Genomic DNA, 16190 nt, shown 5'->3' with positions numbered 1-16190 from the left:
GCCATTTATTGTTCAGTGGACAACGCGTTTCGGAGTCCCAGCTAGGCGGAAGTAACCGGCCCTGGATAAGGAGACACGAGGTGGACCGTTGGGACCTTGCACTGGGAAAAGGATTTGTCCCGGCGTGGTGACTCATCCTACAATCTCCACCCAGACTTGAGAAAGGAGTTATAAACTCCGAAACGTCTTGTCCACTGAACAATAAATAGCATTTATACCAAAAAAAACTCTGAATCGTGGTCGTCCCTGTGCGCCAAAGAGGTACCCTATCGTGTGTTCGCACACAAATCATTCATCACGCTTCTACTACACAGAAGATATTAAAATGAATACTGCACCTTGTGGTTGTAAAAGTGCCCATTTATTGAAAACCTATGACGTCTGATCCGCCTCTGCTCTCCTGGGGTGCGGAGGTTACCCCTACGCCGTACTCCAACATCACTCCTTGTACGCATCAGCTGAGGAGCTTCATCCTGAGAGGCTTTATCCTCATCTTTATCATCTGGAAGTCAAAAAGACACATGGTCACACATGCTTGTTGGGTAGAGCCCCTTTTTTAAGGGATGTTGAGATTTCAGCAAATAAATTATAGTGTTTGTGTAATGAAAAGTTTTAAATTTTCCAATATGCTTTTTGTATCCATTTTGTATGGGCTTTCAAGATGCCTTTAAGAGGCATTCCGTTTTGATCCGTCATAATTTAAGTCTATGGGCAAGCATAACGGATCCGATGGTTTCCATTATGCTGGACGGAAAATAAAGTCCTGTCGACAGAAAACATCATCATGCCTGGCTCCATCAATCAAAGTGTAGAGGGTGCAGCAGTTGCAGAGCGAGCAGAGCCTCTAGGTGGGTCGGCAACGCCCCCGTTGATCTGAGGCTGGGTTCACATCACATGTTTCCCATCCATTTAACATATATATATATAATGGGTGAAAGGTGATAATGTGATATTCACATCTAATCACAGCAGAGTTTTGTAAAGGTTTTTACTTTTGGCCTCATGCACACGGCCGTGGTTTGGGTCCGCATCCGTTGCAATGTTCCGTGGCCCCGCAAAAAAAAATATAGCATGTCCTATTCTTGTCCGTTTTGGGGACAAGAATAGGCATGTCTACAATGGGCCGCCCGTTCCGTTAATTGCTAAAAAGGCACATAGGTGGCTTCCGTTTTTTGCGGATCCACGGTTTTCGGACTGCAAAAAATGGCACGGTCGTGTGCATGTAGCCTTAATATAGATTAGAATGGCACGAATAATGCCATGTTAACATGCCCTAAAACCTGCCAGTATAGCAATGCAAATATCACAAGGAAAATGCCAATAACAGAACTGTACAGAGGTGTCCTATATTAACGTTTCCCTTTTCCATGTTGAAAGTAGACATGTTTAATTCTTTAATGTATTCGTATTCAGTCCCTAGAAGGGCCTTAAAGGCTATCTTTCAGCAGATTTGTACCTATGAAACTGGCTGACCTGTTACATGTGCACTTGGCAGCTGAACACATCTGTGTTGGTCCCATGTTAATATGTGCCCTTATTTCTGAGAAAAAAAATATTTTATTATATGCAAATGAGCCTCTAGGAGCAACCGGGGTGTTGTCGTTACTCAGAGAGGCTCTGCTCTCTGCAACTGCTGTGCCTTCTCCACTTTGATTGACAGGGCCAGGCAGTAAAAAAAAATACCACACCTGTCAAAGTGCAGAGGGTGGGGTAGTTGCAGAGAGAGCAGAGCCTCTAGGTGTAATGACAACGCACCTGTTGCTCCTAAAGGCTTATTTGCACATATTAAAACACCGCTTTTCTCAGCAATGAGGACACATATAAACATGGGACCAACACAGATGCCTTCAGCTGCCAAGTGCACATGTAACAGGTCAGCCAGTGTCATAGGGACAAATCTGCTGACAGATGCCCTTTAAAGAAGTTGCACAGGCTTCAGATATTGCCGATTTATCCTCAGTATAAGTCATTAATATCAACTCGTTGGGGTCCAAAACCGCCACCGCCTGATTAATACAGGTTTTTTGTGTAGTAATAGGACGGTGGCCATTTTATTTCTCCTAATGATTGCTCCATAGACAAAATGAGCCATTATAACTAATGAAAGGTATTTGGGAATATATTTATAACTAGCTGAAGGACCTGGCTTCGCTCAGGTACAGTACAGACCAAAAGTTTGGACACACCTTCTCATTCAAAGAGTATTCTTTATTTTCATGACTATGAAGGCATCAAAACTATGAATTAACACATGTGGAATTATATACATAACAAACAAGTGTGAAACAACTGAAAATATGTCATATTCTAGGTTCTTCAAAGTAGCCACCTTTTGCTTTGATTACTGCTTTGCACGCTCTTGGCATTCTCTTGATGAGCTTTAAGAGGTAGTCCCCTGAAATGGTCTTCCAACAGTCTTGAAGGAGTTCCCAGAGATGCTTAGCACTTGTTGGCCCTTTTGCCTTCACTCTGCGGTCCAGCTCACCCCAAACCATCTCCATTGGGTTCAGGTCCGGTGACTGTGGAGGCCAGGTCATCTTGCGCAGCACCCCATCACTCTCCTTCATGGTCAAATAGCCCTTACTTTCAAAGTTTTCCCAATTTTTCGGCTGACTGACTGACCTTCATTTCTTAAAGTAATGATGGCCACTCGTTTTTCTTTACTTAGAATTTGTATTATGGCAAGAAAAAAGCAGCTAACAGTCTATTCAGTAGGACTATCAGCTGTGTATCCGCCTGTCTTCTCCTCAAAGCAACTGATGGTCCCAACCCCATTTATAAGGCAAGAAATCCCACTTATTAAACCTGACAAGGCACACCTGTGAAGTGAAAACCATTTCAGGGGACTACCTCTTGAAGCTCATCAAGAGAATGCCAAGAGTGTGCAAAGCAGTAATCAAAGCAAAAGGTGGCTACTTTGAAGAACCTAGAATATGACATATTTACCTAGAAAATGACATATTTTCAGTTGTCTCACACTTGTTTGTTATGTATATAATTCCACATGTGTTAATTCATAGTTTTGATGCCTTCATAGTCATGAACATAAAGAAAACTCTTTGAATGAGAAGGTGTGTCCAAAATTTTGGTCTGTACTATATATTTAATTTATTTTATTTAATGTTTGTGTGTCGTTAAAAGATATCAACACTGTCCACTATAACAGTGACATCTACAGCACTCCGCACCCAAAACAGTGACCTCCACAGCCCCCACCCCTTAACACTGACCCCCGTCCCCCCACAGTGCCCCGTCCCTTAAAATTGGACCTCCACAGCAGTCCACCCCCTTAACTTTGACCTTTATAGCTGCCTTGCCCTTTAACAGTGACTTTCACAGCATACCACCCCCTTAACAGTGGCCTTTACTGGATCAGGGATGTGTCTTTTTGAACAGCTTACTCTAAGATAGCAGCACTGTACTGTCTGTGAGCTGCAGGGAAAAAGTCACCCTCCCTCCCACTTCTGCAGCTGACAGAAGTTGATTTTTACCTTTATTTCTTCAATCCCCGTCGGCTCAGGAGTGGGCGTGTCCTAACCAGACCAGGGGTGTGGCTTAACACAGGACCTGGGGGGGGGGGGGGTTAAGTCTTTTGAGGGTGGACACATTGCGGCAGGGGGCGTGTCTGGGCTTCTTTCTGCAAGAGTGACGCCCTTCTGGGCACCTTACTGGCTAATTTGCATATCAAATAAACTGGATTTTCAGAGGATAAAAACATCTGTTGCTCAAACAAAGGCACATCTGGAAATAAGGTACTAAGTGCTATTAGGCCATAGCTTTATTTCAATAGCGATTATCCTGGTGACAGATTTCCTTTAAAGCTCTCCTATAGCAGTGAAGAAAAATGGCTAGGTTGTTATGGAAACCTGGAGTAAAACTGTATGTGGAGGCTGGAGGACCTGCGAGCTTCTTTTGGCTGATAAGGGTCATGTGACCAAGCTTCTATTGGCTAATGCATTTTTGGGGAATATCTCAGGAACGGTACATCCTAGAGAGCTGAGACCTGGTTTAAAACCTTCTCGGACACCCGATGTACCTGTGTGCCAAATTTCGTGATTGTAAATGCGACGGTACAGATTCCTTTAGCGGACATACACACACACACTCAGCTTTATATATTAGAATAAAGTAATATTTAAGTATTTTCATTTTCTTTAAAGGGTTTGTCCCCATAAAAAATATTCTACATTTTTCAAACCAGCTCCTGGATCTTAATAAATTTGTAATTGCATGAAATAAAAATTTTGTCAAAAATCTGTATTGCGCCATCTGCTGCTTGCTCTTTTTCTAATTCCTCTGTGAAAGGAATTGCCCCCTGAGAAAGTGCATTTTCCCCAAATGCACCAGCTCGCCCCGTCCCAAAATGCCTGGCCCATTAAAATATAAATGCATTTATCCTGTACAATGAACACTGTTAATCTAAATGGCAATTTGCCTTTTTTTTTTTTTTTTTTGTCACTTCACCTTCCCCAAAAAATTGGATAAAAAGTGATCAAAAAAAAAAATCATGCACACTCCGAAATGGTATTAATAAAAACTGCCCAGCAAAGAAATGAGCCCTCACACAGTTCTGTAGATGTAAATATAAAAAAAAGTTATGGGGTCAGAATATGATGAAATAAAAAAATAATTTCCCAAAGTTAAAATAAGAAAAACATGGTATCATTGTAATTGTACTGACCAAGAGAACGAAGGTAACTGGTCAGTTTTACCACAGAGGGAACACTGTAAAAACAAAACCTATAAAACCGTCAGAATTATGGGGAGGGTTTTCCAATTCCAACGGATTTGGATTTTTTCCAGCTTCCCAATACACTGTATGCAATATTAAATGATGCCAACACTGCCATAAAAAAATACAACCTAGTCCCATAAAAAAAAAAAACATACGGCTATGTCAACTGGAAAAAAAAAATTTATAAAAAAAGTGATGGATCTGGGAAGGCAGGGAGTAAAAAACGGAAACGCAAAAACGAAAAATCCCCTGGAGTTGAAAGGGTTAAACTATTGGGCCTCTTTCACACAGGCGTTGCTGAAAAATGCGCGGGTGCGTTGCGGGAACACCCGCGATTTTTCCGCGCGAGTGCAATACATTGTAATGCGTTTTGCACTCGCGTGAGAAAAATCGTGCGTGTTTGGTACCCAAACCCGAACTTCTTCACAGAAGTTCGGGCTTGGGATCGGTGTTCTGTAAATAGTATTATTTTCCCTTATAACATGGTTATAAGGGAAAATAATAGCATTCTGAATACAGAATGCTAAGTAAAACAGGGCTGGAGGGGGTTAAAAAAAATAATAAATCATTTAACTCACCTTAGTCCACTTGCTCGCGATGCCTGGCATCTCCGTCTGACTCTTTTACTGTCTAGGACCTGTGGAGAGCATTAACTATAGTTTAAGGACCTGGGATGACGTCACTCTGGTCATCACATGGTACGTCACATGATCTTTTACCATGGTGAATCACCATGGTAAAAGATCATGTGACGTACCATGTGATGACCAGAGTGACGTCATCCCAGGTCCTTAAACTATAGTTAATGCTCTCCACAGGTCCTAGACAGTAAAAGAGTCAGACGGAGATGCCGGGCATCGCGAGCAAGTGGATAAAGGTGAGTTAAATGACTTTATTTTTTTTTAACCCCTCCAGCCCTGTTTTACTATGCATTCTGTATTCAGAATGCTATTATTTTCCCTTATAACCATGTTATAAGGGAAAATATTAAGGTTCGGGTCTCCATCCCGATCGTCTCCTAGCAACCGTGCGTGAAAATCGCACCGCATCCGCACTTGCTTGCGGATGCTTGCGATTTTCACGCAACCCCATTCATTTCTATGGGGCCTGCGTTACGTGAAAAACGCACAAAGAGGAGCATGCTGCGATTTTCACACAACGCAAAAGTGATGCGTAAAAATCCCCACTCGTGTGCACAGCCCCATAGAAATGAATGGGTCAGTATTCAGTGCGGGTGCAATGCGTTCACCTCCCGCATCGCATCCGCGCGGAATACTCGCTCGTGTGAAAGGGGCCTTGGTGACGGGTTCGGCTAACAATGCACTATTGCTTATGGCAGCCTTTAAAGGAAAATCTTTTTTTTTTTTTTTTTTTATATAAATGATTTATAAATGGGGGGTGTTTTAGCTCACTAATTGGGCCAAAGACAACAATGAGTATTTCTAGGTAAGAAATAGCATTAAAAAATGTTTATATATATATATATATGTATGTACATCCGGGCAACGCCCGTTATAGACACTAGTTCATATTAAGATTTTTAGTGCTTTGAAGCTGTTCACACAGTCCTAAAGCCAGACTTTATTTTATACATGTACATGTATTGTGTGTGCACCGTTATGTGGGTAAAACTTCTGGATGAAGGTTGCGATGAGCACCATGTTCAGCAGACATACAGCGCCAATGTTAGAACACATTCCTGAATTATTCACATGCCCAAGCTACGACCAGCACACTGTCACACCATGTATAATTCATAAGGAAGCACCAGCTGAACGCGTTATCGCAGTAATGCTAGTGTCATGTGACAGTAATGTCTGCGGCACAAGTGACTGGAGTGTAATTTATAACGTACTATTATTGCCACTTTTACATAGGAAGGGCAGCCATGTAAAGTCTTACTTATGTTGAGATAACAATATTTGATCTTTTGTATATTATTATACAATTTATTAAAATGTATAATAAATCTTACAATTTAGCAAAATACATAGACTTTGCTATCATTTATTAAAGGGGTTTCCCAGGATTTTGATATTGATGACCTATCCATCAGTATCGGATCGGTGGAGGTCCGACAACCATGTACGCACCTTCTCCATCTGTCAGAAATTATGAGATGTACCTCTCTAGTGATAGTCGTTTAACAGGTAGCGGTTAACAGGTAGCGCCAGGGGCAGATTGAGTGCATTATAGGCCCAGGGCTTTCTACCCAACTCGAGCCCCTCCATTTCCGCTGACAGTCCCCCACTCTTCTTTGTGCCACCCAATAGTTTTTGGGTTTTTTTCTGTATGAAGAGGCTGCAGTACTCTGTGATCCCTGCAGCCTTTTCCTAGGCCATGTGACATTACATTTATCAGTCACTTGGCCTAGGCGCAGCTCAGTCCCATGACCTGCAATACCAAGCACAGCCACTATCCAATGGACAGCGCTGTGCTTGGTAAGCAGCGAGGAGGCTGCAGCTCTCACTGGAGCACCACGGTCTCCTCAAACTGCTGATGGGCAGAGGTGCCCTGAGTTGGACCTTGCAAATCTCACATTGATGACCTATTGTGAGGATAGGCCATCAATATGTTAGTCCTGGAAAACCCCTTTAACTTATGTTATTTGAGGTACCATCTACTAAATTTTCTGTAGTCAGAGAACGCTTACTCTGTTATCTTTGCCGTTACATAGGTTACATCTCAGGAACAGTACATCCAGGTTGCATCTACTACATTATCTGTACTCAGATGTTATCAGTGGTGTTGCATAGGACTGCAGGTGACATCTAAAACATTATTCAAAAAATGTAGTAGATGTCACATGCAGTCTTATGTAATACCCCAGAATATTCTACACTGCTGGGACAGCTTTTAATCAGGCCGTTTCGGCTTAGAATGCCGTAAATCAGCCGAATAAAAAACATTTATCTAGCGGATTCTCTGCATATTTGCTGGGTTTCAGCTGGATCTCCACTGGACCCTATTATAGTTAATATGGCCGGACAGCATTTCGCCAGCATACGGCAATGCCAGATCCGACAGGCTGTTACAGCCATAACAGTCTGACGGATTTGTCAACTAAAATGTGAAACAGACAGTAATAACTCTCTGGGTACATAAAATGTGGTAGATGTTTCCTGCAGTCCTATGTAAAACCCCAAAGAACACAGTGATTACCCTATGGGTATAGATACAGTATGTACTAGAGGTTCCCTACAGCCCTATGTAATGCCCCAGTTAAACAGCAATAACTCTCTTGCTACAAATAATTTAGTAGATGTTCCCTGCAGTACTATGTAACACTATAGATATCACAGGACTGCAAGGGAAATCTCTTGGCACATGTTACTTGCAGTCTGGTGCTGCCTCCTCCTACTTGCCCCACTGCTCCTCTGACTTCCTTTGCTTCTGGTTAGTTTGCAGCAGTGCGGCATGAGGGAGGAGCTGTGAGCCAGCATTCCACAGCTTAGTAGGACAATGCACCATGCTGAATTCATGTGTACATGTGGGCGTGATATGCCTGGTGGCAAAATCAGGGCAAAATAAGTCTGGGGGCAAAATCAGGATGAGATAAGTCTAGCGGCAAAATCAGGTTGAGATAGTTTTGGTGGCTAAATCAGGGCAAGAAAAAAATAGCTGCAAAAAGGCAAGGTAAACCTGGTGGAAAAATCATGGAGAGATCATTCTGGTGGCAAAATCAGGGCAAGATAAGTCTGGCGGCAAAATGAGGGTGAAATAAACTTAGGGTAAATTCAAGGCGAGAAGTCTGGCAGCAAAATCAGGAAGAGATAAGTCTGGGGGCATAATCAGGGCAAGATAAGTCTAGTGGGAAAAAAAGGGCAAGATACACCTGGCAGCAGAATCAGAGCGAGAAGTCTACAGGCATAATCCAGACAAGATACGTCTAGTGGCAAAATCAGAACAAGATGTAGTGGAAAAATCAGGGCGAGATTTGCCTGAAAGCAAAATCAGGGCGAGATGAGTTTTGGGGCAAAACCAGGGTGAGATAAGTACAACATCAAAATCAGAGGGAGATCTGCTCAGCAAAATCAGGGCGAGATAAATCTGGAGGCAAAATCAGGGCGAGATACATCTGGGGGCATAATCAGGGCAAGATAAGTCTAGTGTACAAATCAGGGCATGATACTTATGGCAGCAAAATCAAGGCAAGATATGCCTGGAAGCAAAATCAAGCAGAGATAATCCTGGAGACAAAATGAGGAAGAGATAAGCCTGCCGGCAAAATCAGGGCAAGATTATTCTGGGATCATAATCAGGGCGAGATAAGTGAGGGGGCAAAAGTCAGGGCGAGATATGCCTGGCATAATAATCAGGGCAAGATAAACCTTGCAGAAAATCAGATATAAGTCTGGGAGCAAAATCAGAGTGAGGCAAGTTTAGTGGCATAATCTGGGCATGATAAGCTTGGTGGCAAAATCACAGCGAGAAATTTTTTGCAATAAAAAAAAGGGCAAGATATACCTGGAATGAAAATCAGGGTGAGATAGGCCTGGAGGCAAATTCAGGGTGATATAAGCCTGGAGGTAAAATCAGGGTGAGATAAGCCTGGTATAAAATTCAGGAAGAAATAAATATGGGGGCAAAACCACAGTGAGATAAGTCTGGGAGCAATATCAGGGTGAGTAAATTTTGGCAACAAAATCAGGGCGAGATAAGTCTGGTGGTAAAATCAGGCAAGATAAGTCTAGCTGCAAAAACAGGGCAAGATAAGTCTAGAGGCAAAATCAGGGCGAGTACATTTTGCTGACAAAATCAGGGCGAGATTTGCCTGGATTCAAAATTAGGGTGAGATAAGCCTGGAGGCAAAATGAGGGAGAGATAAGCCTGCTGACAATATCAGAGTGAAATTATTCGGAGACAAAATTAGGGTGAGAGAATATTGACAGCAAAATCAGGGCAAGATAGGTCCGGTGGCAAATTCAGGGAGAAATAAATCTGAGGGCAAAACCACAGCGAGAAGTCTGGGGGCAATTATTCTGGGATCAAAATCAGGGCGAGATAAGTCTGGTGACAAAATCAGGGCAAGGTAAACTTGGCAGAAAAATCATGGTGAGATAATCCTGGTGGCAAAATCAGGGCAAAATAAGTTTCGTGAAAACATCAGTTCAAGTCGAGATAAGTCTGTCGGCAAAATCAGGGTAAGATAAATATGGGGGCAAAATCTGGCCAAGAGTAAACTAGGGGCAAAATCAGGACGGGACAACATTTGCGGCAAAATCATGGCAAGATATGCCTGGTGACAAAATCAGGAAATCAGGGCAAGGTAAACTTGGTGGAAAAATCATGGTGAGATAATCCTGGTGGCAAAATAAGTTTCGTGAAAACATCAGGGTGAGATAAGTCTGGGGGCATAATCAGCTCGAGATAAGTCTGGAAGCCAAATCAGAGTGAAATAAGTCTAGTGGAAGTCAGGGCGGGATAAGTCTTGGAGTAAAATCAGGGTGAGAAATATAGGGGGCATAATAACTGTGAGAAATATGTGGTCAAAATAAAGGCAAGAAATCTTGGGGGCAAAATCAGGCTGAGATAAGCCTGGGAGCAAAATCAGGATGAGATATTCCTGGAGGCAAAATCAAGGCAAGATAAACCTAGTGGCAAAACCATGGCTAGATAAGCCTGAGGAAAAATTAGGGCGAGGTAAGTCTGGAGCAAAATCAGAGCAAAATACATATAGGGGCATAATAAGGGTGACATACGTCTAGCTGCAAAATTAGAGTGAGATATGCCTGAAGGAAAAATCAGGGCAAGATAAGTCTGGAGGCAAAATCATGGTGAGGAAACTTTGGTGGCAAAATCAGGGTGAAATAGGCCTGGAAGCAAAATCTGGGCAAGATAAGCCTGCAGACAAAATAGAGATAAGCCTGGTGACAAAATCAAGACAAAAATTATTCTGGGGCAAAATCAGGACGAGATAACCCTGGCAGCAAGTTTAGGGCAAGATAAGTCTAGCAACAAAATCAGGGCATGATTTCTTGCAAAATTCACTATAAAAACTAGTGTGAGAATTCTGGAAAACTGTGGTAACCTAAGTGTGGCAAGATTAGTGTGTCATATCTAAAAACAAATATTGCAGTGAACTGGGTGTGGGTTCTGGTACAATCAAGGTGTAAATCAAGGAGTGAAATCTGGCAAAAATCATGGTAAAATAATTTTGGTGGCAAAATCAGGGTGAGATAAACTTGGTGGCAAAATCAAGACAAGATAAGTCTGGCGACAAAATCAGGGCAAGATAAGTCTGGGGGCAAAAATCAGAGCAAGATACGTCTGGGGGCATAATCAGGATGAGATAAGTCTAGCAACAAAATCAGGGTGAAAAGGCAAAATCAGGGTGAGATAAGTGTGGGGGCAAAATAAGAGCAAGACATGTCTGTGGGTATAATCAGGGTGAGATAAGTCTAGTGACAAAATCAGGGCGAGTAGTCTGAGGGCAAAATCAGGGCGAGATAAGCCTGGAGACAAAGTCAGGGAGAGATTAGCCTGCCAGCAAAATCAGGGTGAAATTATTCTTTGGGCAAAATCAGGGACAAGATAAGTATAGTCCAAAAATCAGGGTGAGAAGTCTGGCAGAAAAATCAGGGTGAGATCATTTTGGTGGCAAAGTCAGGGCAAGATAAGCAGATTCACAATAAGATAAGTTTGGTGGCAAAATCATGGCGAGATAACAATGGTTGAGAAATCAGGGTGAGATAAGTCTGGTGGCAAAATCAGGGTCAGATAATTTTGGTGGCAAAATCAGTGTAAAAAAATCTAGCTAAATCAGGGTGTGAAATATGACATACTAAAAGGTAACCTAAGTCTGGCAAGATTAGTGTGTTATATGTAAAAAAAAAAATATTGCAGTGAACTGAGTTCAAGTTCTGTCAAAATCAAGGTGTGAATTAAAAAGTGAAATCTGGCAAAAATCAGGGCAAGATAATACTGGCGGCAAAATAAGAGTGAAATAAGTCTGAAGGCAAAATCAGAGTAAGATAATCCTGGGGTCAAAATCAAAGCAAGATACGTCTGGCAGCAAAATCAGGGTGAGTTAAGCCTGGTGGCATATTCAGGACAAGAAAAATATGTTGGAAAAATCAGGGCGAGATAAGTCTGGGGGGAAAATCTGGGTGATAAAATTATGGCGGCAAAATCAGGGCAGCAAAATCATGGCATAATTTCTGGCAAAAATCAGTATAAGAAATCTAGCAAAATTAGTGTGAGAAGTCTTGCAAATTGCAGTAACCTAAGTGTGGCAAAATCAGAGTGTCTTATCTAAAAAGATTGTAGTGAACTTGGTGTGGGTTCTGGCAAAATCAATGTGTGAATCAAGGCGTGAAATCTGGCAAAAATCAGAACGAGAAATGCCTGACAGGCACAATCAGGGTGAAATAAGTCTTGGGGCATAATCAGGGCAAGATAATTCTAGGGGTAAAATCTGGGTGAGATACGGCTAATGACAAAACGAGGGCATGATTTTGGGCATAATCTGTCTCAGAAATCTGGCAAATTGCAGTAACCTAAGTGTGGCAAGATCAGTGTCTCATATGTGAAACAAATATTGCACTGAACTGGGGGCGGGTTCTGGCAAAATCTAGGTATGAATCAAGGAGTGAAATCTGGCAAAATCAGGGCAAGATAAGCCCGTCTGTAAAATCTGGGGGAGATAAACCTGGTGGCAAATTCAGTGAGAGATAAGCCTGGCAGCAAAATCAGGGTCAGACAAGACTTGCAGCAAAATCAGGACATTATTTTGGGTACAATTACTCTAAGAAATTTAGAAAAATCAGTGTGAGTAATCTGCAGTAAACCCAAGTGTGGCAAGATCAGTGTCATAACAAAAAAACAAACATTGCAGTGAACTAGATGTGGGTTCTGGCAAAATCAAGGTATGAATCAAGGAGAGAAATCTGTAAAAAAAAATCAGGGTGACATCAGTCTGATGGCAAAATCCAGGTGAGATACGTCTGGCAGCAAAATCGTGGCATGATTTCTGACAAAATCATTGTAAGAAATCTAAAATCAATCAGTGTGAGAAATCTGGCAAATTGCACTACGTGTGGCAAGATCAGCGTGTCATAGCTAAAAAAAATATTGCAGTGAACTGGGTGCGGGTTCTGGCAAAATCAAGATGTGGATCAAAGAGTTAAATCTGGCAACATCAGGGATTGAAATCTGGCAACACTAGGGAGTAAAATATGACAACATCAGGGTGTGAAATTTGACAAAACCGTGGTAACCTAAGGCCTATTGCACACGACCGTATGGCTTTTTCAGTGTTTTGCGATCCGTTTTTCACGGATCCGTTGTTCCGTTTTTTGTTTCCGTTGTGTTTCCGTTTCTGTTCCGTTTTTTCGTTCCGTTTTTCCGTATGGCATATACAGTATACAGTAATTACATAGATAAAATTGGGCTGGGCATAACATTTTCAATAGATGGTTCAGCAAAAAACGGAACGGAAACGGAAGACATACGGATGCATTTCCGTATGTGTTCCGTTTTTTTGCGGACCCATTGACTTGAATGGAGCCACGGACTGTGATTTGCGGGCAATAATAGGACATGTTCTATGTTAAAACGGAACGGAAAAACGGAAATACGGAAACGGAATGCATACGGAGTACATTCCGTTTTTTTTGCGGACCCATTGAAATGAATGGTTCCGTATACGGTACCATTCACGGGGAAAAAAAACGTCCGTGTGCAATAGGCCTAAGTCTGGTGTCTCTCAACATCAAGGTGTGCCATCTAGTAAAATCGTGGTCGCTGGTATAACTGTATTGTGATATGTGGCAAACTCAAGGTGTACCATCTGACAAAATTATGGTTTGGTATAGAAATTTTAAAAAAAATAAAAAATTATTTTTGGTCCGATTCACCATATTTTTGAAAAAGTTTAATTTAGATGCAAATCGATTCTACCAAAATAAAATACGCTCCAAATACTCCAACAGAGAGAGAGAGAGAGAGAGAGAGAGACTACTAAGCGGTCTCCATAATATAAATAGTATCCACCCAGAGGTCCCCCAAGACCTCACAGCTAGAAAAGCCAATTCTGTCCGCTTTGCTCTGATAAAAGGCTTTTGTCCCGCAACAGCTGTTATTCTACTTATGCAAGGAAGCTTGTTTAAAGGGCTAAACAATGATTGGAAAGCTAGGCCGTAGTTGTGAAACACTCAGCTTTTTAATTGCACATGTTTTTCACATGTGGATCTCTCTCTTGATTTGCCTGAAATGAACTGCTAAATATTTGGGTTGGTTAGAATCAATTTTTTAGGGGAAAACTCAGGATTTATTCCAAATTGATAGAACTAATTTGCTCATCTGTAGTATGTATATTTATACATACCTCTTGTGCTTCACAAATCTATTTTCCCTATTTTTTATCTACTAAGTTTTTGGTGGAAGCCTCCAGTAAATTTTCATAATAAAATAGTGCATTAGTGGCAGACACAGTCCTTTTTTATACATTTTTCCCTTGGTGGTAGCCTCAAACTATTCAATCAGTGCTTTTTCATAATAAGATTCTCATTTGGTGGTTGCCTGAAGCTGTTCAATCAGTGCTTTACATAATAAGATTTTTTTAAATCTATTGCTGTACATGTGTCCCCACATAACGCTTCTCTGCAAGCTAGTCTCCTTTTTGAAAAGAAAGGAAAAGTGAGTGTCATACCAGTAACCCAATTCTTTCTAACTAACTAACTAAGGGCTCGTTCACACGAACGTTTTTTGTGTTCCATTTACGGAACCATTAATTTCAATGGTTCCGCCAAAAAAAAACGGAAAGTACTCCGTATGCATTCCGTATTTCTGTTTTTCCATTCCGTTGAAAGATAGAACATGTCCTATTATTGCCCGCATATCACGTTCTGTGGCTCTATTCAAGTCAATGGGTCCGCAAAAAAAAAAAAAAACACATACGGAATGTACTCCGTATGTCCTCCGTATCCATTCCGTTTTTGCGGAACCATCTATTAAAAATTTTATGCCCAGCCCAATTTTTTCTATGTAATTACTGTATACTGTATATGCCATACGGAAAAATGGAATGGAAAAACGGAACGGAACCGGAAACACTACTGAAAAAAAAGAAAAAAAAAGAAGAAAAATGGATCCGGGAAAAACGGCCCGCAAAACACTGAAAAAGACATACAGTCGTGTGAACGAGCCCTAAGGCTACTTTCACACTGGCGTTTTGGCTTTCCGTTTGTGAGATCCGTTCAGGGCTCTCACCAGCGGTCCAAAACGGATCAGTTTTGCCCTAATGCATTCTGAATGGAAAAGGATCCGCTCAGAATGCATCAGTTCAGTCTCCATTCGGCTTTGGAGGCGGACACCAAAACTGAGCCAAACGGATCCGTTCTGACACACAATGTAAGTCAATGGGGACGGATCCGTTTTCACTGACACAATCTGGCACAATAGAAAACTGATCCGTCCTCCATTGACTTTCAATTGTATTCAAGACGGATCCGTCTTGGCTATGTTAAAGATAATACAAACGGATCCGTTCAGAACGGATGCAGACGGTTGAATTATCTGAACGGATCCGTCTGTGCAGATCCATGACGGATCCGCACCAAACGCGAGTGTGAAAGTAGCCTAACTAACTAACCTTTAATAGAGCTGAGCAAAGAAAATTTTGCTTGGCTGCTTGAGAGGCCTTGGTTGAGGTATTATTTCTCCTAATGGCGGGTGCCAAGTATGCATGAGAAGCATCATAAGCCAGTCAATGCTTCTCTGGGTTTCTAAATATCTAAATCTAAATATCTTAAATCTGCTGGCATTAGATAGTCTTAGGAAAGCTAGTTTGAATATATTTACCAGAAAACCATAAGGGACATCTTCTTGCCTAAAATACTCTGCACACATACTACGCATACTGGGCGCTTTCCATAATGAGCAAGAACACACACCAGACAACGCATACATATATTACTCAGAAACCCAAAGTGGCATACCAGCCTCCTTCTCTTTCTCTCTCTCTCTCTAATTTGCCTAAAATGAATGACAAAAATATGGATTCTTTAGATTCCAAACTTTTTGGGAAATTTGGAATGAATTCCAAACTGGTAGAATCTACTCGCTCATCCTTAGTTTGGTATTTAACAAAAATCAGAGTGTGTATCTGGTATACTCAGGGAGTGGTATTCGGAAAAATCATGGTGAAATATCTCAGGGAATAAGGCCTCATGCACACGGCCGTTGTTTGGGTCCGCATCCGAGCCGCCGTTTTGGCGGCTCGGATGCGGACCCATTCACTTCAATGGGGCAGCAAAAGATGCGGACAGCACTCCGTGTGCTGTCCGCATCCGTTGCTCCGTTCCGCGGGCCCGCAAAAAAAAAAGAAATGTCCTATTCTTGTCCGCAAAACGGACAAGAATAGGCAGTCGTGTGCATGTAGCCTTACACTGTTGTATCCAGCAAAATCATGATCATTGGATTTGGCAAATCCCCCTATCAAACTAGTGTGAAG

At 41.8% G+C, this 16190-nt stretch overlaps 1 protein-coding gene across 1 annotated transcript in view; it reads right to left on the bottom strand.

Moving 5' to 3' along the window:
* Positions 1-16190, bottom strand: part of RASSF2 (Ras association domain family member 2) — a 75588-nt gene that overhangs the window by 16658 nt on the left and 42740 nt on the right. The window contains exon 6 of the mRNA XM_040414463.1: positions 339-502. Coding sequence (XP_040270397.1) covers positions 339-502 — 164 coding nt within the window. The remainder of the gene's footprint in view (positions 1-338; positions 503-16190) is intronic.

The sequence above is a fragment of the Bufo bufo genome, chromosome 1, assembly GCF_905171765.1.
Source record: "Bufo bufo chromosome 1, aBufBuf1.1, whole genome shotgun sequence".
Classification (NCBI taxonomy): Eukaryota; Metazoa; Chordata; class Amphibia; order Anura; family Bufonidae; genus Bufo; species Bufo bufo.
Note: the sequence above shows the minus strand (reverse complement) of the source record. Positions and strands in the feature narration are given on the sequence as shown.